This window comes from Bombus pascuorum, chromosome 6, assembly GCF_905332965.1.
Source record: "Bombus pascuorum chromosome 6, iyBomPasc1.1, whole genome shotgun sequence".
NCBI lineage: Eukaryota > Metazoa > Arthropoda > Insecta > Hymenoptera > Apidae > Bombus > Bombus pascuorum.
In genome coordinates, this window is record NC_083493.1 from 15,000,954 (window position 1) to 15,024,721 (window position 23,768).

The following is a 23,768-nucleotide window of genomic DNA, read 5'->3' on the forward strand; positions in this document are numbered from 1 at the left end:
ACAACGCTTCCGTGTTTCTAAGTCATTTCCAAAGCGTTTGATTCATGTGGAAATAGCGAGTGTTGTTATTATTAATTTTTGACACGAAAACGCATTAGAATTGGTAAAGTTGTAGTTTGACTAAACGATCGTAGCGTGTATCGTCTATCCTGTTAACAACGAACCGTTTAAGATGTCATCGAATGCAAGAACTTGAGGAATGTAGTTTTTCTAGGAGTGGAGGCCAAATATCTCGGAGATGATGCTGCACGTGCGCCATAAAAATAGTAATTTCGATTCAATCGAACGTGTTCGACTACTTCGACTTGAAAGTAAGTTTAAACGAGGGAAATAATGACCAACTGGTTGACCGGATACTAATTGAAAAAGATATTAAAAAGAACATTCGAAGGAAAACCAGTCTATAATGACTGTTTAATGTGTAATTTTTTCCGAATCAGTCGCTCAAAAGTAATTAATTTTTTCTAGTTGTAATAAAGCGTGGTAGGACGATTTCTTAGTAATAAGATGAAAAATGTAAGAAGCGAAAGAAAACAAGCGTTTCCATAAATACGTACTTGGGTCGTTTGAACGCTTGTATACGAGCAACAAGGTGTTGAATAAGTAGAACTGAAACTTCTAAAAGTACAAATTTCGAACAAAGGCTTTCAAGCTTTCGAATTACAAAATTTCCGCCTTTTCAAATATCTGATATACCTTTGATCACCTTTCGATGCTAATTGCACGATGAAAATAAAAGTGGAACGATAAATCTTTACTTTGCGCCCGGCACAAGCGGCGAAGAAAAAAAAAAAGAAGACGGGACGAATTTAAAACGGCGTTTTCCTCGGTGAAACGAATACACGGAGATTTAAGTAATGAATGGAGCACGCTGTCAAAATCCGTGAAGCGTGACGGAGAACGCCGTCGTTACGTAATTCCGCTGCATTGTAACGTCGTTCACGGCTGGGAAAATGCAGAATTCCAAAGGGTTACGGGTATCCACTTAGCCGAGTGTAAACATTTCCGTGCGGAACGCCCGATACTTCCGAATAAGGGCGCCAGGTTTACCTTATACGTAACAATTTATCTATTAACATGCTCGCCTCTGTTTTCCGCATACCTAACCGCGATGATCGCACGTTTAACATTGGAACTCTGATCACAGCGAACATGAATTCTCATCGATTAATTAGCTAACCATCTTCTAACATTTTACTATGAAAGAATAATAAAATTGAACTGATACATAGTAGCGATACTAAAGTAAATTGTACATTCGAAACTAAATTATAATAAAAATAAATTATGATAGAAATAAAAGCAAAATTCATAAAAATTCTAAAGTTCACTAATTTTCGTTCTCATCGCTATACGAATATTCTGAGAAAAATATTCTAATATTTACGATTTATTTATTTTTCACACAACATCATCCTCTTGCTCGTTATATTATAAATTACCGAGATACTCTGTACAAGATAATTGCCACGTGGCTAACTACACTCTACGATAGAATGTTACTCGTTCCTATTAACCGTCTTCTACTTCATTCACCTAGAATGCAAAACTAGAATTTCCAGACAAGAATTCATCTGCCGTTAACGCGGAAAAATCGATTTACCGATACAAGATACAAGGACAAGTCTGGTATGGGGAACGATCTAGACGGCGTTCGAAGTAGAATATGTCCGTTCGAGTTAGGCCAGAAGAGCGCGAGTAGAATGGATACGAGTTGTAGGTCAGTTTCGAGCGGTTTATTAATTCAGAGCAGGTTTAGCTGTCCCGGTTGTTTGACAAACCGATTACACTCGGCCGTAATCGAGCCGTGCATTTATTAGGATGCGGTATAGTTTTGGGTGTCAAGGCGGATGAGCAGTTAGAGGGTTACCCCGAAGAGGGCGAGACCATTACGTGCCAATTTCCTTCTTCGAAGCCTTTGACTCGCTCGTCAAACGTTTCTACGTGCCGAATTCGCTCACGAGGAAATTAATTCCGAGAGACGTAAAAACACCCTGCTGTTTCTAATTGACCGAATCCGCAGAAACGCGCGTGCTCTTAGCGTTCCAATGCGAATTCTAAGATCGTTTATATGGTAACGAACGAGAGATCGTAAACGCCATTCAACGCGGAAGACTACGTTTGGTCGTACAATGTATTCTGGTACAGTGGCTTACAGAAGTATTTGAACGCTTAGGGAACACTTTTTGTGGATACGTTATACGAAACATTGTGAAATTTCATCGATGCTGTAACAAGATACGATTATCGTAATTACATTGGTAAAATTTCAAACGAATCCGAAAACGTAAATAGAAATTACGAGGTATTTATTGGAAGCATACAGCTCGCAAAGATCATCAAGGTATTTTAATCGTATTATTAAACCACGATACTTTTTTAGTGAGATCATCCTTAACATTATACGTTTAAGATCACCATTCGTACTGTATAGTAACATTTTTCCAAGTATTAAGTCGCCCTAAAAGTTTCTTTCGTTTCATAAGGAAATAATGGACGCACAATGTTTTTCGTTTCATATTATTTTCTCGAATTACGTATGATCCATTTTGTTCTATCAAAATAAAGATCACAACGCTCGACAGATTAGCTTTCATGTTTGTATAAAGATGCGTCGTTGTAAAAGACGTGTCTGTGAAAGAAAGACACTTTTCGGACAACCTATATATGTTCGCAAAAGATGTCTTGTAATTTCTATATATATTTTTATTTACTCCTATGGATTAGTTTCAAAATGTTTTGTATCACATACACGGTGCACGCACGAAGGTTCTCTGTTTCTAAACGTGAATTTTCTTAGCGTGCAAATACTTTCGCGAGCCACTGTATCTCGTGAGAATGCGCGTACCGGTAGAATCGGACATTTTTTACTAACACGGTATTTGCTGTTTCTGTTACTTTCCAGCGATTTATCAATCTCGCGAACTTCGTTTACGGCCTCTTATTTTTGCGGCGTCGTGCACGATTTCTGTGTCAAGTTTGAAACGGAACGATGTTATCCGGGGCAGGTGCGATCGATTGGGCGCATCTCGCGAATCGGAACAAGGTTTCGTAATATTTTCACGAAGGTGCTCCGGTGCTGTGAGTGGCGAGAGAGCCGGTATATTGAGAATGTGGCGCTCAGCCCTGCGGCTACGAATTCCGTTACGCGCACTTGTATGGTTCTTCAGCTTCTGCCCGTCCTACACTGGCCACGAATAAATTTTTTTACCATCGAGCCGGCATCGAGATCCTCGACCGGATCCACGCTTCTTTCTCGTAAATTTCGTACAAGGAGAACCAAACCTCTTTCAACTCTTTCGAATCGGATTTTTCTTTTAGCGATGAACGTAATATGAACTGCAATGCACTGGCGTTTGAAGAAACATGTAACTTTTATGATCTCTGTATAAACGTATATATTATGATGTTTAAAATGTAATTCTTTTTAACAACGAACCCGGTAGTGCGATATAAACTGTTCATCCATTGATACGTAAAGAAACATTGAAATTATAATTGAATTTATTAGGCGATCTCTGTTCCTACTGTTTCTATTTAATATCGATATTTATTTATTTAACTATTTTTGAATACCTGCGTCCTACGTATACAAGATACTAGCGAATACAATGGCAGATAGTTACCGGATACAGATACGAAAGTGGAAAGAAAAGAAAAGAAAAGAACAGTTAAAAGTAACAATTTTACACAATACAGATGAGAGAGCACAGTAATGAGGTAATAAAGGAAAATAAACGGTAAATTTAGGATCAAGATAATGGCTCGTAGATCGCTCGCTCGAATGACACGCCACTGATGCTTTTCTGGTGATTTAAAGTATCAAGATGGAAATATTTGAACTTGTAAGCATGACATCGGAGTAGTAACGGTTTTCTTAAAGGTCTCAGTGGTGCACTAAAATTGATCAACGCGAGGATATGCCAACTGTTTGCATGGTTATCGATTATCTTTTACAGCAAACCAGCTACAAATCTATGTTCATCCAGAGATCTTAGGTCGAGTGATGACATTATTGGTAATCGAATAATCACAGTACGTTCTTCTCATAGAGTAATGCAGTCATTTGCTGGCAAACCGAAGGAATCTATGTTGAATTCTTTCGGGAAACAGCGTGCGTTTAACAAAGTAACAAGACCAAATGGGGTATACGTACTTCAGGTAGAGTCTGACTAACGAGAAGTATAGTAATCTAATCGTTGAAGGCAGCAGAAAATCAGAGGAATGACGCATAGCAAATCCGAAGACTCTTAAGGATGTGTTTCAGATATTTTCAAAGTAGAGGGGGAGAAGGTCAGTCGAGAGTCCGAATAAACTGCAAGGTCACGGATGACTTGAAATGGAAAGATAGCGGAGTCTGAAAGTGAATAATGAGAAACAGCAAAAGAATAAGTAGAAGAATAGCGTATCACGTGATACTTGGAAACGTCGAGAACCATCCTACTCGATACAGACCAAGCGTCTAAATTCTCTAGATGAGACTACAGATACGAACAATTTACAGGGCTTTTAAATTATAAAATAGTTGAAGAAACAAACGATCTTCTCTTATGTAAAACTAAAATTATTCGGTCATTGGAAAGATCTGATCGTTTAAACAAACGTGTATCACGAAATTCTATGGGTCCATAGTCGCATGCCTTCTTTCGACTCACCTTCTCCATCTGAAACAGATCTCTTTTAATATCTTCTCTACAATCGGCCCGATCGAAATCATCTTCCATCGAGACGTCCTAATTTAACAAGACTATCCAACTTGCGCAAGATAGAAAGTTGCCCGAATTCCAAATTCCAGAATCTCCGTTATTCCCCGTTTGACAAAATCACGAAAACGCGAGACGACGATTCGACCAACCAGGCTTCCTAGATTAAATTAAATTTCAGGTGCTCGTCCGATCGTTACCGTGAAAGAAATTTCACCGATGCACTCGATCGTTCACGATCAACCACATACTAAAAAAGGATCTACCATACGCTGGAATCTCTGAAATTAATCGTTAACGAGCCTGTAGCTTCGTTATTTTATTCTCTATCGTCGAGCTCGATCGTGGCGATCGATATCGTTTTCTAGTAGCCGTTTCAACGTTCTGCGCGGGTCGCGTCCGAAGGTTGCGTGTGCACCTCGGCTGTTTCACCGAGTGATTTACGAGGCTGGAAGCAAGGACTTTCCATTCTCGTGATTCGCGTGAGACGTTCTCCGTGAAAAGGACCCCGTAGCAATATGAAAAATTACGACCGTGATTCCGTAGCGAGCGGTGGGAGGGCAATTGGCGATCAGCTGATCGCTCGACAGTGACCCGGGGTCAATCTACTTTCTATTTCTCGCGTTCTACGGAAATTGGAGGAACAGAGGGAGGAGAAACTGCGTGACGGTCTCGAGTAGAAGTTGGAGGATACTTTCTCGCGACGAGAAGGCGAATATACATATCGTTAGACGATCGGGATGCTGATGAGTGAAAACGAAGGAGGCGGTGAATAAAGCGTCGCCCCTCAAAGACTTATTGGTCGAGACGAGGCGACGGGAATCGCGGGAATCGAGCGACTCTCTGGAAAAGTATTTTCTCTATCGTGAGAAGAGATCGCCGCGAGATCAAGGTATACAGAAGAAAGATCGGTCGGACGATTTTTTCTCTTTCCCCGGGTACCACGATTGTCGTCTGCGTTCCACTCTCGAACGTGCCACAGTCGACCTGTATATCATTCTGAATTAACTTTCCTAACGTACATAAATTTTATTATACTTCTATGCACTCATAATACCGCTCAGATTTTTATTATTGTTTTTCTCACGTGATTACAATTTAATGTTGCGTAATGTTGCGAATACGTTTGACACCGTGAAATAGATTTTCCTTCTACGTACACGTATTTTACGCTTCTTGTACACTAATGGCAATTTATCCGAGGTATGACGTAAACGAAGTTAAAAGTATCTAGTTTTTGTATTTGATACCAGAAGTGCAAGAAATTTTTAGAACAAACGTATAATTATTTTTTAAATTGTCTATTCTGAATTCTCTGTCATTTTACACACCCCGAAAGTTAATTTCATATATATATGCGAATATAAGTACATCGTTGGCGATTCCTTACAACGAAGAAAGATATATTTTAATGGTATCTACGTAGACTAAATTAAAACTCTACGGCGAATACCTGTGATTATAATAATCAAATATATGCAGTGCAAAGGTCAATCCTTTTAAAGATATCGAGCGAAGGAAGAATATGAAATATTTGTCTTTTGTGTAGCAGAAGGAGTTCGAAGCGTTTGTTTCACAGATACAGAAAATTTGTCTTTTTGGCACTATGATCGCTTTCCTGTACTCTTCACACGTAAATAGGATCTTTTGTGTCAACTTGGAACACAGCTACGTGTAAAAAGTCGATTTTGCTGGCTGATTTATATTCGTGCATCTTTGATATTTGTTCGTAATTTGCAGCATAATCGTATTATTGTAACAGTACACGAGTAGTTGGGAAAACGAACAGTTACAGCGGGACATGAAAGTTCCGCGTTAAGTTGGTCACGCGAGCTCGCCGGCATGTAGTTAAGATCGCTTAATAACCATCCGAGATGTTCTCGTGCTACGTGACACAGTTTGCCAGCTTGATGACAATCCGCGAGATTTCTGCTTGACAACTGTTCACGCACATTACAATTTCCCCCGACCAGATTTCGTGTCTCGAAATCGTCTATGAACTTCGCCTTTCTCTCCTACTTCCTCGGTTAATACCGAAGAAATTCATCTGACAATTGTTACAGTTGCCATTTCCCTACATATTTGCGACACTGTACGTATATTCGATCTTCTCTTGTATCAGGTTGTCCGAAAAGTGTCTTTCTTTTACAGACACGTCTTTTACAACGATGCATCTTTATACAAAGAATCTGTCGAACGTTGCGATCTTTATTTTGATAGAACAAAATGGATCATACGTAATTCGAGAAAATATAAAAGGAAAAATGTTGTGCGTCCATTATTTCCTTATAAAAGGAAAGAAACTTTCCGGACGACCTGATAGTAACAGTCGTGGTAAGGTATAATCGAATCGATGATTTGTGATTTAAAATTGCCAAGAATTTTCCGTGCGAAATTGAAAAGTTTAAAAGTGAAAAGATGCATAGAATGCGCATAAAATGCAAAAATATGTAAAATATTCAAGGTATTACTCGTTATAACATTTAGTGGATGAGCCAACTCTCCATTTCTGTTCTGCTTCTTTACTCGTATTCGTAAGAATATGGATTTGCATACACATCCATGAAATTCTTTTCTGAATATTCAATGTTGGAGAGGTTTGTAAGAAAAGTTTCAAACGCTTTTTACGATTCGGCATAAATAACCAGAATATTTCTTTACATACCCGCTGTGAGCTTACATTTGAAAAGAATGCCATAAAATTTGCCTGGGAACATAAATTTAGCATTTGGTAAAGGTTAAAGACATTCTCTACTTCTTCCAAGCAATATTTTAATCCCCGACAGAAGGAACTACAAATGAAGAAACTGTGACAGCTCCGTACTAGAAATTTCTTACTTCTAAAAGTAAAGTAATCCTCATAAATCCGGCATAACGAAACCAATTAGTTATCGAGAAAGTACATTAAATCACGCAATTACTTTAAGTACACGATGTTCCAAAGAAAGCACGCGTAGAAAAAGTTTTATTTAAAGAAACGCCGCTCCATATGCATCAACCTAATAAAACCATGCACACGTTTAATCTTCCATCATAGTGTGACAGAAGATAATGAGATCTGATGAGAACATTCCTATCAAATTATATCCGAATTAATGATTCATACCTTAAAATTACCTTTTCTTCTGCTTTCCTGCTATGCTAAAAAGTTTCATCTATACGATAATTATTATAAATATCTTCCACGTATAAAACGGCGCGCACGATGATATCGTGGTACAGCTACTCGAATTAACGGAGAAAGCGGTAATAACGTCGTCTAACGAGTTACGCGTAAAAAGATCGTTTACCCTGTAAAAGCGCGCAAGGTTCGTTCGAACCAGCGAGAAAACTTGTCCATCGATCGATTACGACATAGATCGTCTACAATGGTACGGACCTGCTTTCAGGGAGTGGCCAGCATTCCGGACTCTAAAGATCAGCGGGCTTGCGATGAATGGAACGCTTTAAGAACGATCCGGAAAATGGATGTCGCCAAGAGTGGAACGGAGGATTTCGTGACGGTGGTCAGCGTCGAGGGCCAACCACCGTCGGAGAATTTCGTCACCGTATTGTCCATTGGTAGCGGTAAGAAAGAGGATGAACTTCCTCTTCCTGTTACTTTGACGAAGAACCCAAGCAACGGAGTCGATGGGCCACTCGAGGAAGAAGTCGAGGTGTACAGATTACCAGGAGAGCGATTAGGCTTTGGATTGAAGTTCGAAGGAGGAAATAAGACGTCTGAAAGGGTTAGGAGGCTGTTTGTTCAGAGCTGCGCGGAACAGAGCCCGGCCAGTAGAGCGAAATGTTCGTGGGGTACTTTGGGAGAGGGTGACGAGGTAAGGAAATTATCGCTGGTACCTACTAGCTTTCTTTCCTAATGCTTCATCTAAACGATGTTTCAACTTTAATTTTGTAAAACATTGCGTATGAGAAATAAGGGAAAAAATAGGGAGCAAAGCAGTTCGTATTTGTCACGTCTTTACGCTAAATTAGTCGTACCTGTCCTCTATACGCTAAATAAGATAGATATTCGGGTGTCCTGTTTCTCTGTGATCAACCTGTATGTTTAAAAATGAACGCATTCTTAATTCGTTGTGTGCTCCTCGCTCCTAATTACTTAGACTTCTAGTAATTTTAACGAACGTTAAGAGGGTGGATTGAACGAACTGATCACTTTTCCGTGTCACGAGCGACGTTTATAATTTTCGAGACCCAGTTGCCGCGTAACGATTCCCAGGAGAAGCGGTTGGTTTCTAGGAAAGAACAGAAGCAAGAAACGAGCTTGCCGCATCATCTCACGTGCGCACACACCGGTCATGTTACCGCGTCTCTTTTCCAGGTACTCTCGATAGACGGTGTACCAGTGACACACATGACTCGGTTGGATTGCGTGAGGCGATTGAAGGAGTCACAGCTAGTTATCAAGCTAATGGTTAGGTGCAGAGGAGCGCTCAGGCCCGAAGTGGTGAGCGCTGAGAAAAAGAGTTCACCGGAGAAAAACAAAGTGCCGCCCGAATTGCCATCGGCGCCTCCGCCTGTACCGCCGCGAAAGTTGAGACAAGCCCGAGGCTTGGCCGACGGTGAAGCGAACCCGAGTCCTGTCAAAAAATCCTGGAACGGATCCAGGTCGCAGAGTAGCTCGCACACTATTTCGCAGACGAGTTCGCAAAATAGTTCTCAAAACGGATCACCCAGCACGCAGCTAACCAATCAGCTCGACAGCAAGTCGAGCCCATTCGATAGCTGCGAGGCTTCCCCGAAAAGCAATGGATCCGTTCAAGAAAGCCCGAAGGGATCGCCCAAGGAACGCTCGCCCGAATTCGCGAAATCGAAGCAGGTGAAGTAACGATGAAAATAAAACGCTCGAAACAACTAGAGAATCGCATTATCGTTTAATGGTCGTTACAAACTTTATTTTTCTCGTAGCGTCATAAAGATAACGCATCGATCTATCAAAGTATCACAAAAATATCATGTCGATCTAGCACACGGTAGCCACTTTGGCGCCTATCCGTCCGAGTGGCGAAGTAGAATCATCGATTCGGTAGCGATTCTCTGATCGTTTTAAGCGATGTATCTCATTTTTCTTCGATAAGATCAATGAATACTAATGTCTGTACATTCGCAGGAACCTCCAGAAGCGATGGTATACATGGACGCCAGATCGCAATGTGGCTCGACTCACGGAAGCACGTCGGACGACACAGGCAGCTCGATGTCAACGGTGATCGATCGATTTTCAACCTCGGACCGAGTATCCACAATTTCAACTGCCTCGACTGCTTCCACAACCTCAGAACAGCCGAACGAATTCTCAAGAATCGACCAAGACTTCGACCGATCCTCGGACCGCGACTCGCAACTGTCCAAGGCGATTTGTCCATTCGAGAACCTGGACGATTACTCGTCAAACCCTCCCGATTACCTGCTTCGCCGTCTAGCCAACTCGGAAGCAGTGACCCACGTGGAGTCGCGAGGAGAAGTGGAGAAGATCACCGCGGTAGTGGCACCGAACACCGTGCTGATCGAGGAAACGATCACCTTTCAGCCGCCGTTGAGCTTCCAGGACGCGCCGTTGAGCTACGGCCACGAAGCCAGACCTGATCTTTTTTACACGGCCGATCTGGCCGCCGATTCGACGACGCATTTCAGGCCAATTAAGGACGACGTGGAGCTCGTCGAGCGCGTGAACAGCATCCACGAGGAATTCCACGCAACGAGCTCCTCGAAGGAGCTGGAGAAGCACAAGGAGACGTCCAACGGACGAAGTTCGGACAGGACGCCTCCGCCTCTGCCGGCGAGGAATCACGTAAACAGGATCAGCGTCAATCAACCGACCAACGATCGCGCCGTCGACTCGCGTTCCCAGAAACTGTCCGACCAGTCCTCCATCGAGACTTCCGACAGCCAGGATGCACCTGTTCTACCGCCCAAGCCGCTACCCAGAAGAGACGTCAAGATCAGACGGAAGAGACCACCTCCGCCGCCGCCGCCACCCACGATCGTGCCCCGAACCGAGGTCAAACCCTCCTCGTTACCCGAGTCCAGGCAAACGAGTTTCGAGGAGGACGACGAGCCACCGCGCCTCAACGCTGACATCACCAGCAGCAAACTGGACGAGGTTGTCGTCAGGGCGAAGCTCGAGGACAGGTCGAAGACTCACGACAGACGAGATTTAGAAATAAATCCGACACTATCGAAGAGTTTCGGTGACGAAGCTGGAGATTCGGAGAAGAAGAGAATCGAAGAAACGGATGACACCGAGTCTATGGAGGACTATGATCCTCGAGAGAACGAAGGCTTCAGGACGAACAAGGTATTGGAGATAATCGAGATAAGGAAAGCGAAAGCGTTCTCGCCTCGCAGGGCGAATTTAACGATGCGCGAGGACGACGAGGAGAAGAGTAAATGTAAAATTAATGATGATGAACGAAGAAATGATGATAGTGAAAGGACGAAGGTAATAAATGTAAGTAACAGTAACTATCAGCAACCGGTAAGACCTAAACCAGAGCTTAGGACTTCACTTACGATTTCAACCGAAATAGAAGATTCTGACGACGAAGGAGAACAGGTTACGAAGTTTAATGAGCCGATAGATGAACAGGACGATAAGAAGGACGTTAGAAGCGAGAATTTGGATCGGCCGAGGGAAATTGGTTCACCGGTTAAAGCTGATATACTTGGACGACGAGAAAGCAGCGAAAGCGAGGATTCCTATCGATCGTGTAACGATATTAGCGTGCATAGTCTAACGAATAGCTGTACCCAAAACAACAAGGAAATTATGGACGAGGAAGACACGAGCGAGGAAAGCGACGACGGAGATTATTACTGGCAGAGCAACTTGGCGACGATCGGCGAAGAGGAGGAAACGAATTCTCTAGAATACACGAATCCGTGAGTCTTCAAGTCTTCATCTTCGTTGCGTTTTAACCTGTTAATCGGGTCATGCCTTAACATATTCGCAGCTACTAACGTACAGCTGGTCCTTTGCAGTTGCATCTTTCTTCTTATGTGAAAAATTTTGTTTTCGAAAAGTACGTTATTTATATATGTACGTAAATATTATTTTAATACATTGATCGCTATTCTGTGTTTCATCGAAATGCACAAACTCAAAAATATGATACAATAGTTAGGTTAACAGCATTGTAGCATAGTCAGTAGCAGCGAATGCGTTAAACAAACACTTCTTTAATCAGGAAAATAAGAATAAATATGGACAAATCAATTAGGTCGATCTTAGTTCGTGCTAATGTAAATTATAGTAGAATCTTTTTCAGAAATATGAAAGGACACGTAAAAAGACGAAGGGACCCCTAAATAAAGCCATTATTATATTTAGAAGATATTAAGTTACAAATTGAGTTACCAGTTAACTCGTCTTCCCGGTTTAACTGATCAAAGTATAACTTGTCTGCCCACGGTAGACTCCTTTCTAATGAACTTTCACTATAATTATGATTAAAGTAGTACCATTACGCGATTACATTAGGCTATTTATCTCTGGATTCTGCTGCGCTCCTTCAATTCTAGTATCTCAATCTCACATTCGTTTCTATAGACAAAAGTCCTTTTAACGTTCCAAAAAAGTCTTTGCGCATAAAATTCCAACGTGAAACTACGTTTCTTTCGTTTTATCTTGAAGCTCGAGAGATTGTTTAGGGATAGAAAAACACGCAAAGAGAAAATGGCCCAAAGATCAGAATTAACGGACGACTTGATTTTAAGCGTGGATTTTTCTCTTAACGATAAACGTAATAACACAATATTACAAATTATAATACACGTAGTTTAAAAGATATATAGCTCAATCGTGATATTTTAAATGGAATACGTAGTTCCATTTTTCTATATGCCGCGCTTTTTGCGAGCAAAGTATTCCGAGAAAGAAGATATCTGAAGAGATACAACCGTGAAGAAGAAATAAAGAGAACAGCAAAGTTGAACAATTTCTCGCGCCAGTCATAGCAAAGGATCCTTGTCACACTTTGCTGGTCCCGATCCACGGATTTGAACGAAGTGGAACTTTTTAGGGTTAAACAATATGTTTGGCGATAAATGTGTCGTTCAACTTGGCGAAACCAGTTCTCGAAACAGGGAACAAAAGCAGTGTTCGTACGCAACGATCGGTCGCGAGATACCTCCGATCAGCTGCCTGATTTTACTCCAAAACTGGTCTCGGTGTCTTACTACGAATTATCAAAGTATACCATCTACTAGATTTTACCGGAATACGCTTTTCGCGCCGATCTGCTATCTTATTCACAGTGTTTACGTAGGAAGCAGTCTAAGTAGGTAGCAGTTCACAGTACATTAATTCCCAACTATGGATCGCGTCGAGAAACCTCACGCGGTGAGGTTCTTTAATTGTGAGCAAATTGCGCTTCCGCCCTGCATTTCCCTAGTTTGCCACGATTAACATGCCCGCCACGATTTATGCTTGCAAAACGCTACTCCTGTTTATTTATAGCACGATCGAACCACGCCTCGCTCGATGCATAATTGAGTTATTAGGTCGTTTCGTAAGCTTTGCTGGTCTTTTGTGGAAAGCTTGATAGAGAATTGGGAAAATGTACGTTAATGTTCGTTGCTGTATTCTCGAGAAGTTTGTTTGGAAAATTGAAGAAAAGTTTCAAGATAACGTATCTTCGTAGAAATTGGAATAGGATGTAATTTCATAGGAATAGAGAGGTACGCGCCACTTAAATAAAGTATTATAGCGATGTTTTTCTGCTTGCTAAGTTGCCTCGTAAATTCTTTTCTAAAGAACTACTCTTATTAAATGATTCTTGCAGGATTACGAATGGACCATTAACCGATCTCGAACGTCTCTTCTTAATCTTTGCATCGAATGATCAACTAGAAACTCATTGCTTCGACAACAATACGAGATGTTAATTAATTATTTTTGCCGATAAATAAATGAAAAGTTTTGCACGTTAAGGGCGTAAAGATTAAATACTAATTAATTAAGAAAATAAACAACTAAAAGACGATGATACAGATATGAAACGATGCTACATTAAAAGTCGATAATGCGAAACGAAACAAGTTAAATGAAATAACTTAATAGTATTGGATGTTCAGCGTTTTCAAGTTACACGCATCTTTCTTTCATTTAATTTCGCGCCGTTCGATCGGCACGAAACCGATACGATGAATAGATGGAATCGATCACGCACGTGGCATCGGTAAGCGATACAATAAAATCGAAAGCGAGCGATTAACATTCCAAAAGATTCTGCTGGATTCGAACGAAGCGCGTTTAAGTGAAAGGGTGAAATTTCAGAGGGCTGTAGTTACACTGAGTAATGGTATGCTTCCAAACGCCATTTGAAAGATTTCGGTCATTTTACCCGGCGTGCTACGTAAAAAGAGTTAACTGCCCACTTAGCTAACGTAAAAGGATTCGATATGCGGAAACGAAACAGCACGGACTATCCCATTGACTTCGTTACAATTACGTGTCTGCACGAAATACAATCCTACGCAAAAATGTTATTAGGTTGTAACGTATTAAATGTCAGATTCTGTTGTATCGATCTTTCAGATCTCCGTTCTTTTTTTTTCAACAAATATTTTTATCTCTGTAGATCATTTCGTACATCATTTTAAGATTGAGATTTTTCTCTTCCTTACAACCAATATTTGTGGCTTAACAATCAGACAGTTCATATTCCACAGCCTAATACCTTTAATTTCAAACAAATATTAAAATTCTTACACGACTCGCTCGATTAATAAGGATTATTTTTATTTATTTTCGATTAATAAGAATTACGTTTATTTATTTTGTTTCGCAGGAATAAAGAGTCGAACGACAGCGGGACAAACGCGGCGAGCAAAACAGAACGACAGGAATTGCCGGGCAAGGAAAATAAATTCGATGCAAATGGTAAGTAAGAATAAAGCGACTTCTTCGTTATTCTCTTGCTGTCTATTTTGACGTTGGAAAAAGTTCCGCTTGGTAAATTAAAACACGCGTTCGGGGTCAGTACAGAACAATTAAGCGTATTGTCTGGGAGGAGGTTCTATTAAAATCGCTCGAATCAGTCGATTACGTCCATTAACAGTGCTAACTGCGCAAAAATGTTAGCGCCGATATCGCTATTCGCGTTGACCCGCATTTCCTCTAATTGCCAAGTTTCTCGTCTCGCAAATACGTGACTCTTATCTGCTATCAAACGAATCAGCTTCATTAAAATGAATGAACTGGTGCTACTCTCTCACTCTCTAACATATCGTACGATATGGCCCCGAAACAAATACAAATTGAAACGACTCCTTAAAAGTAATGCCGCAATTAATAAAATTCGTAATCCGCTTGTCTTTGTCAAATTCATTGAATTAAATTCAATAATTAAGAAACGAAACAATATAACGATATACATGCACACGTACTTGGCTGTACAATAAATATCGATTCGTCCCTCTGTGTTAAAAATATCGAAATATCGATCGTTTCAACATCGTGCAATCTTTTCACGGATAATTATTAAATAGTTCAAGGATGTAGCGTAAGAAGATTAAAAAATTTTTATCTTCTTTGCTTGCTACACACCTTTGGCTAATAACTATGCAGTTGATGCGACCTTAACCTTTGATTAAAAAAAGAAAAGGATAAAAAGAGAAAAGGAATTTGCTATCTCGAACGACACGAGAAGTCGACCAGAGAGAGTTCGTTTGAACTCTGTGCGCAAAGGTTGAGAGCTGGAAGGCTAACGTGGCGAAGGAATTCGCCAGGGCAGAGAGAATACGCGACACGCACGCCCACGCACGCGTCCCTTCGCCTCGCCGCTCGGCGCGTCGCGTCGCGTCGCGTCGCGCTTCATAAAGGTTACGCATTAATCTCGGTGCGTTACGCACCGCTAAGGTTCTCCGGTTTCGCGCGTGTGCACGCCAGCGAGCATTCAAAACGGAGGCAACTCTCTCGAGCGAGAGACAAAGGCGTGTTTGCCTGGGCGCACCTTCGACACGAGGAATTCCTGCCTCGGCTCGATCCACGCCGAGCAGATCCGCCGCTGCTACTCATTGTCCGCCAAAGATGGATCGCGAGTATCGCGAGACTTACGTGGGAAATCGAAGGCATGGAGATCGGTGTGGCTAGCGACCGTCTCTTACGACCTCTTCTAAACACGCTAAAAATATCTCTCTCAACTAGCTGGATGAACGTTGAATGAACTCTGGAGTTTATGGACCCCAGTTACGAAACACGCTTAGAAACATAGTATGTAGCGTTAATCCATTATGGATGAAACAGTGGAATACGTAATGTGTGGATAAAGGCTATAGGATATTACGAAAATGTAAATAGGAAGCTGTAAAGAAATGAAGTAAAATTATCGATATAAATGAGAAGCAGAAGAAGAATCTCCATAATCGAAAAAAGGACATATACGAAGATAAGAAGAGAAAGTTAGGACGAGTCGTATTCTAAGCGTTTTATAGAAGGACAAGCTTTGAAATTCCATGTATTATCCACCACCTCCAACGATATTCCGTAGATTAACAACACCGAGCGTGTATAGTAAGAAATCTTCTCTAGTTTCAAAACGCTACAACAAAAGAGGTGGTACAAATAGAAGCTAACAACACCAAGCACATGCAACAAGAAAATACCATTAACTGGAGAATTGTTGAAGTATTTCATATCACGATACACTGTCGCTCGCAGTTATTCACGCGGTACATATGTTTCACCTTTTTCCATAAAACGATGTTATCTTTCTTTTACAGAATGACACTTGAAAGGTAATTGTGTATCGAAAGTTCAAAGCATGGCACTAAGAAAAGTATACAGAAATAGACTGGCGATAGAAATTTTCTTAAATGAAAGAACTACAAAATGTATAAAAGTATATTCTTCCCTATCGGTATATTCCTGACAAAAAAAAAAAAAAAAAAAAAGAAAAGAAGAATATTTCGCCATTATTTTCCAACTTTCTGAATTATGTACCGTGTGTCGCCGGGTTAACTAGACTCGTTTGAAGCGCGTGCTATCGCGGCAGCGGCTTTTAATCCAACGTTCCTATTGTAGAAAAGGCGCGCGGTAATTGCTAGGCTGGATGTACCGGATGTCGATTATCGTGGGCGTACGCGCGATCATTTACACTCGGTGCATTATTACTCGGTGCAGCGCGCCTCGTGATCCAGTAAATGGTGTACGACCGAGATGTTTTCGCACCTCTCGCGAACCGCGCGAGGGTAACCAACGTGCGCGTCTCGTATTTTAGCCAGCGTGTTAACACAGGAGAGGATGCTAAGAGGAAAGCTAAAGACTAGCCTGCAGCTTCTAAATATGGATTCCGACGGTTCATTTATAATTGAAGTTCCGCCGGGGAAAAGCGAGCGGAGCGGTCATTAATTTTTGCATACAGGGGATCAACGTGTGTGCGTGGCGACCAGCCGTTGCTCGTTAAATTTCTCGGGAAAGTGGTTTCCAAGGAGCTGCGGGCGATTTCGTCTTCATAGTTGAAATTGTACGCGCGAAGGTTTAACGTTTTGAGATTCCAAGACCGACGATTGCGAGCCGCGAAAAGAAACAAGGAAACTCCTTTCGATCGATAATCGGCGAGCACCACTCCTCGAAAGTGGATGGTCGATCGCGGTCGGTGGGTGTGAGAACGAAACCGTTAAGAATAATTCAAGAAGTTGCAAGTAGGCAAGGCGAAGGAAGGTTAGGCAAGGCATACCGAAGTTGGTCAAGTAGCAGCTACTTTGCACAGGCTAACGATGAACCAGGTTTTTAGGATCCTATTAAACGCGAGACTTTACGACCTACGGATAAATACATATTGTCAGTGCGTTACTTTCAACCGGCTTGTTTAACTTTTCGCCGTATTTACCGAACGAAACGCGAAATCGTTGACATTCCTCCCTTCACCGTTTCGATTCGTTCGCCTCCCGACCTTGCCGCTCCTTAAATAGAACCACCCATACCGCTCTTTCCAAGCAAATATTTTAATTTAATCCGCGAGCTACGAAATCGTGGTAGCAAAAGGAGAACCCGATATAAGATCAAGGTTCCCGAGAACACAGAGTTCCGTGTCGATTCGGTCTCCAACGATCGGTTGACGCGTTTCTAATCCGAGTGAACGTCAACCGTTTGTTACGTAAAGCATCGGATAATCGGGAGAAATGATAAATGGTCCATGGAAAAGGAACAAGAGATATGCGCAGGCGGTCGTGTCACCGCGTTCCATCAGGTGAGCCTGCTGGCCTCTCGGCGACCAGAGTTGCGCTCGGTTGCGAGTGTGGGTGGCTAGTCAGGCTCTGTCAGGGCATAGTAGTCACAACAATATGGCGGTCGCGCATACCCAACTCCAGTGTTCGCCGTCTGGTTTCTCGAGCTCTCGCAGTGGCTGACCGCGCTCAAGGTCCCCCATTCCCCCTTAATCGCCTTCCTTTTCGAGATCTTTCACTTTGGTTCGCTCCCAATCGAAGAGACCGCAATCTCTGGCCATACACGCGTATCGGCTATGAATCCTGAACGGAGGAGACAGCATTCCACACCGGCAGCCTCTTGACGTTGCGCACACAGTATCCTGACCTAAAGATAACTGGCCCAGCCCGCAAATCGCGTCATTGTTCGATAATTGATCGATTCCGTAGCGAGCCTCGGCTAATGCGGCAACTTAATCATTCTTTCGCAAACGATCTTTCCACGCGGTAGAATATAGAAAAAAAGAGTATCGCTGTAAACGCGAGATACGTTGCATAGTATCGTCGGGTCGAAAGCAACTCGGTTCGATCGCGTTAATAGCAATCCCCGAGACTTTCTCTCCGTACGTTTAATATTCGTGCGCTTATAATGAACGCGCACACTCGGTCGCGTCGATGGAAAACGTCATCGGAGATCACATTAAAAAGGTTATAACGCATCGACTGGCAGGGTGTGCTCGAGTTGGCGATGCATTAACCCAAGACCTAAACATAACTTGTCAGGGGAATTGCTCGTTCCCTATTCGGTTCGAGGCAACCGGTCACGAACGATGATTAGTCGAATCAATCATTCGGAGAAACTATTGACGATAAATCGGCGAGGTGGAAGGCTCGAACCGCTCGCGCAACGATTCCTCCACGAAGCATCGCAGGGCTTAGCCATGACGGAAGATGGTTTGCCGCGCGGATAATTATTAAAGTCACGGTCAAATAACGTGGGTGATCGATGCGCGCGTGCACAGCCAAGTCGCCGCTCGCGAATTCCTCTTTCCACGGAACTGAAATTAGATCGTTCGGTTTTATTTATTGCACGGCTCGGCGAGTAACTCAGTCGCGACGATAGGCGAGCTGGAAGATCTGCCGGCTCGCAGCGGGAACCGGTTGGCCACCGCTTTAAAAACCGTTTAGTCGAAAGGATCGTTGTTTAACCGTGGCGCGCATAATCGTAAGATGAATGAGCGAAAGATACGACCGGGGACACGGCATCTCGTTCTCGTTGACGCGTCCGCGTAGTAAATTCGCCGGAGGATTGCCTTCGGTTCCAATTTATGCGATATTAATCGATCTCTCCGCGGTCGTTAGATTTTAGCGAAACTATACTCGGCCGATCGAACGCGTAAAACCATTCTCCACCGCCTTAATATTTTTCTTCTAACGAGACTTTTACGATCGTTCGATCCCTGAGGGAGTATCCATCGCGCAGATATCGGTCGCAAACGGCATAAATTCGTGGCACAGAGGGGATCGAGTATGGAGAAACGAGCGACTGTTGCGTGCAATAAACTGGTCGAAAAAGAACTCGTCGAGAAAACGCGTTTCGCCGGATGATCGAAGAACCGAGAATCCATCCCGGAAATCCAGCTACGACCGTTCCATTCGATCGTCCCATTCGAATATCTCGCGAATACATAAGCAACGTTGGCAATGGCGAAAGCGTAAGAACAGCCAATGACACGACGGAGAGATAAAAAAAAAAACGACGCTCGTCATTATGCTCGATAGAGAATGCAGGCAGGCAATCGGGTCTGAAAGGATCTACTCCGCGCCTACGTGTGGCCAATATGTCCGATTGAAGCGACAACATTCCAATGCGCTAACCCGGAAGGTGCTCGAGCACCGACATCGATTCGATTACCTTCGATAAGTCATACTTGAACTCATGCAAACAGGCGGCTGCCCCGTGCCCCGAGGAATTCGAAGAATCGCGTTGTAACGAGGGGAACGATTTCACCGAGCATATCCGTCGTCGACGATTCAACGCCAATGATAATCCGATTGAATTCGATCGAAAGAAACGATCGAATCGATATAGCGTCTCGTGATCGAATATCTCGACGATCGAATCGTTGGAAACAAATTACGGTCGCTCGATGCTTGTGCGATCAAAGGCCGAATACTCTCATTCATGGTATTATCTCGCGTTTCGAGCAACGTTTGCAAACACCGAGTGCAATGAAGGAGCAATTAGTATGGACGACAGTGGCGCGTCTCGTCTAAACGAATGCATAATGAAGGCAAAGAGCTCTGCAAGAGTCACCGATACGTCGGCGGCAACACCTTGTGCCACAGGCCACAGGTGTTCACCGTAGACCTCCTGCGTGCATACTGATCCGATGCCACGCGCTCGTCGCTATCTCTAAATATCGTAGCTACGCACGTGTTTCGTATCCTTGCAAGGGTGCGCATGGACATTCGAAGCATATCGAAGCAACGTTCGAACCATGCGTGGATCAAGTTCGGCCGTGCGTTGCACGAAGCAATTCGTGTAAATTTTCAGTCAAAGAAATAAGCTTTACGGCGAAGGCGATTCTTTGGAATGGAAACGAGGCAGGAAACATCCCTTTACAGTTATACTCTTTCGACTGGAAACCGTGGTTCGACTGACTTATCGTCGACGTGGCAGTAACTCGGCCTCTGCACTCCAGGCGCTAAAACGTAGCCGCGAGAACGAGCACCAGCTCATCCACTGACGACGGTCGCAATCCTGCACGTGTGTAACGTACAAGTACGATCCTGGAGCAATCAGTCGGAATTTTTCTCCGGTTCGGAATGTTCTCCGCTTATAGCGGCGACATTGCACGAACGCCTGTTAGACACCGGGAAAAGATCGGTTTCTTTCGCGAGGACGACGAGTTATCGTCGATAACCTTCGATTCGGTCGCCTCGGAACGCTTTATCGCTGAAAAAGTTGCTTCATTGCTCGAGACTCTGAGCAACAAAGTCGCGACTTAAGACGACTGCTCACTATCGAACGTGTTCGCGAACGATGCTCGCAATATGTTCGCAAACATTTTAACTCGCGAATAACTTGCGAATTCTATAAAAAGCGAATTCTATAGACGCTTTGAAAAACTGTGGCGCTCAACACGACTAGGTTAGCGTATGATTCTTTCAAGTATAAAAAGTACAAAGGGTAGCCGAAATAAAAATTAAACTGTTATTATTGCTACTGTTCGAAAGATTGGGATCACTTGCTCTAACCGAGAAGAGGACGTGGATTTTTTGATGAAAAGACAAGCGAAAGAATTTTCAATTTTTGTTTTCATGAATCGCGAATATTAGAAGCAATCTGTAACTTCACGGCACGAACGCGTTCGCGGGCAGATAACGCGACCACGAACAGACGTAGAACTGTTACGAACTGTTCGCAAATACCTTGCGAGGATGCACCTTAACAGAACGCGATCGTGTGGTTGTTGGCGCGTTCGATCTGACCTCGGATAAGCCGCGAACGAACTGATATTTATTTCACGCTTATAACAGCTCTGTTTGTTATCTCGGAAACGGAGATTATACGATGGGATATTGCAAAGATCCCGTTGGACTCGGTGTGCTGGCTCTAATTGGAAGGACTGCTTCGGCCCTCGGGGGCGCACGAGGAATTCGTGCAGAGGCCGTGCAGATTCTCGCATTCCACACCGATACCAGAGAGAGGTCCGGCTTCTTCTCTCTTTCTCACTCTCCTCCCCTCTCTCTTTCTGCATTTATAGAGCTGCTCGCGCCAAGTTTGAACTCGCGAGACCCTTCCATGCTCCCCCGTTCGCGAAACGGAAGAAGCCCGACCGGTTTCTTTTTTGTCGCGTCCGCGCTCGCTCTCTCGCGCACGTCTTCTAGAACGCGACCACCGTGTGGACTCCGGTCGCCTGCTCGCCTCCAAAGAATTCACTATGTACCAAGCGGTAGCCACCGATTCCTAGCTGATAGCGTTGCGAATGGTACCATAGGTACCGCACCGATACCTATCGAGACTACCTTGCGAATTTCCTATGGTGGTTCAGTGAAAAGTATTTGGACACTCAACGTAGAAAACTTCGATGTGCGTACATTCTATTATGCGTGTTATACGTGTGAAATATTTTGAAATCTCATTCATAGGACTGTAATGAGATACGACTGCCATGACTGTCGTGATATGATTTGAAAACAATCGGAAAATGTCTCTTTGAATATTCTTATTAATACAACGAATGATTACACTGTTTAAATACTTTCGTGACTTCCGTCAAATATATATGTGTACTAAATATCTTGTAAATTTCATATATATTCCGAGATTTGTTTCAAAATCGATCAATATGATCGTTCAAATACAGTATATCCATAAAAAGTATCTACAAGTGTACGAATTCCTTCGTAAGCAATTGTCATATCGTAGTAAAGACGTACGATGGTATTAGCATAGACTAGCTTTCCTTGTAAATTAAAAAAAATTGCAATTTTTTATTGAATCGATTCTTATAAAACATGACTGTCAAGTCTCATCGCTGCTAACTGAACATCCGGCTGCATATCGAGCGGAACGGTGTCATGGGAACTTTCGTTTTCAATGTTTTCTTCTTTGTGATCTTGTTTCATCGATCGTCCGTGACGGATTACGCGTCAAACAGCGTCGATCATAAGTGAATCGCAACTTTTCTCTTAGCGTGTTCTTCCGCGACGTACGCTCCGGTTTCCCACGCGCAGCTTTGCACAGTCAACATTCTTGCGCCAACTAATCAACCGCGCGTGACTATCCTTTGAGATGCCGCCGCCACTTGGAATTTTCCTTTTCAAAGTCAACTTTGACTTTGAGCGACTCGCGAAACGCAATTCGTGGAACGACAAGATTTCGCATATTTTCAATTCTAAATCTTCTTCTGCGCTATTATTCTCACTGCAGAGATATTCGATTCTGCAGAGATAATATTTTTTCTCTTCAAAAAATGTTCATAATGGAGCTCCGTTTATACGAACCTGTCGCGGAAGAAACAGCTGAAATCGGTGTCTACTCGAATAGATGGATTCAATTCATAGGAGGCGAAACGTACGAAATTCATATAAATAGAGTTCTACTTTATTCGCTAGAGTATTTCGGCAATGGAAGACATCCAAAACAGCCAATTCATATTCGCGAATCCGTTAACCAACGCGTTTCTGATTATTCTCTGTACAGTCGGCGGTCCCGTTCGACAGGTACAAAACTCTGGATACAATTTAAACGGTCGTATACATTGCGTGACAATGAGCCGGCTTTTACAAGCATGCATCTGTCATTTGCGTCACGTTCGTCATTGTCAGGGATATCGGAGCAACTAGCGCGTCGCGCATGCAAATGTATCCTGGCTAGCGGTAATTCGTACACGTTACGTGTTACCACATAACGTGAAAACTCAATCGTGGTCGGTTTCTCTCGTAACCTTGCGCTCTCGAAACACGCTCGTACGACAAAGAGGAACACGAATAAGCACTTTGCCTTTCCTTTCCAAACACATAAAATAGCATCGATGATAAAACAAGGCCAAAGAAGATTTCATGTGTTCGTAAAATAAATATCTTGTAAATTGGATCGTAAAATGTTAGGTGAACCGAGTGAGCGTATACGGCTATGGATACAGAATTCTGCAGGATTGTTCTCCACGTATCAAATACATATGTATCTGAAGACCGAAATACATATATTCGCAGGAATCTATTAACGTTTAATATGTTTACCGAAGATTTGATTGTCCTAACGTATTCGTTGAAACGACAGTTCATCGGAACACGTTGCTATTGTAACCATAGCCTAACAAGATATAATTACACGTAATAGGTGTAAATTTGTGGTACAAGTGAACTCAAGGGAAATCCTACTCAACATATGACGAAAATCAAGAA

General features: G+C 42.8%; 2 protein-coding genes and 1 long non-coding RNA gene across 4 annotated transcripts in view; 2 read left to right on the forward strand and 1 right to left on the reverse strand.

Moving 5' to 3' along the window:
• Window positions 1-23,768, reverse strand: part of LOC132908102 (uncharacterized) — a 128,530-nt gene that overhangs the window by 101,692 nt on the left and 3,070 nt on the right. The window lies entirely within an intron of this gene.
• Window positions 1-23,768, forward strand: part of LOC132908087 (uncharacterized) — a 148,828-nt gene that overhangs the window by 87,651 nt on the left and 37,409 nt on the right. The window lies entirely within an intron of this gene.
• LOC132908056 (serine-rich adhesin for platelets) overlaps window positions 1-23,768 on the forward strand; it is a 60,448-nt gene that overhangs the window by 2,303 nt on the left and 34,377 nt on the right. For both annotated transcript variants that reach the window (XM_060961626.1, XM_060961627.1), the window contains exons 2-5: window positions 8,093-8,521; window positions 9,025-9,522; window positions 9,814-11,585; window positions 14,495-14,586. In XM_060961626.1, the coding sequence (XP_060817609.1) occupies window positions 8,093-8,521; window positions 9,025-9,522; window positions 9,814-11,585; window positions 14,495-14,586 (2,791 nt within the window). The remainder of the gene's footprint in view (window positions 1-8,092; window positions 8,522-9,024; window positions 9,523-9,813; window positions 11,586-14,494; window positions 14,587-23,768) is intronic.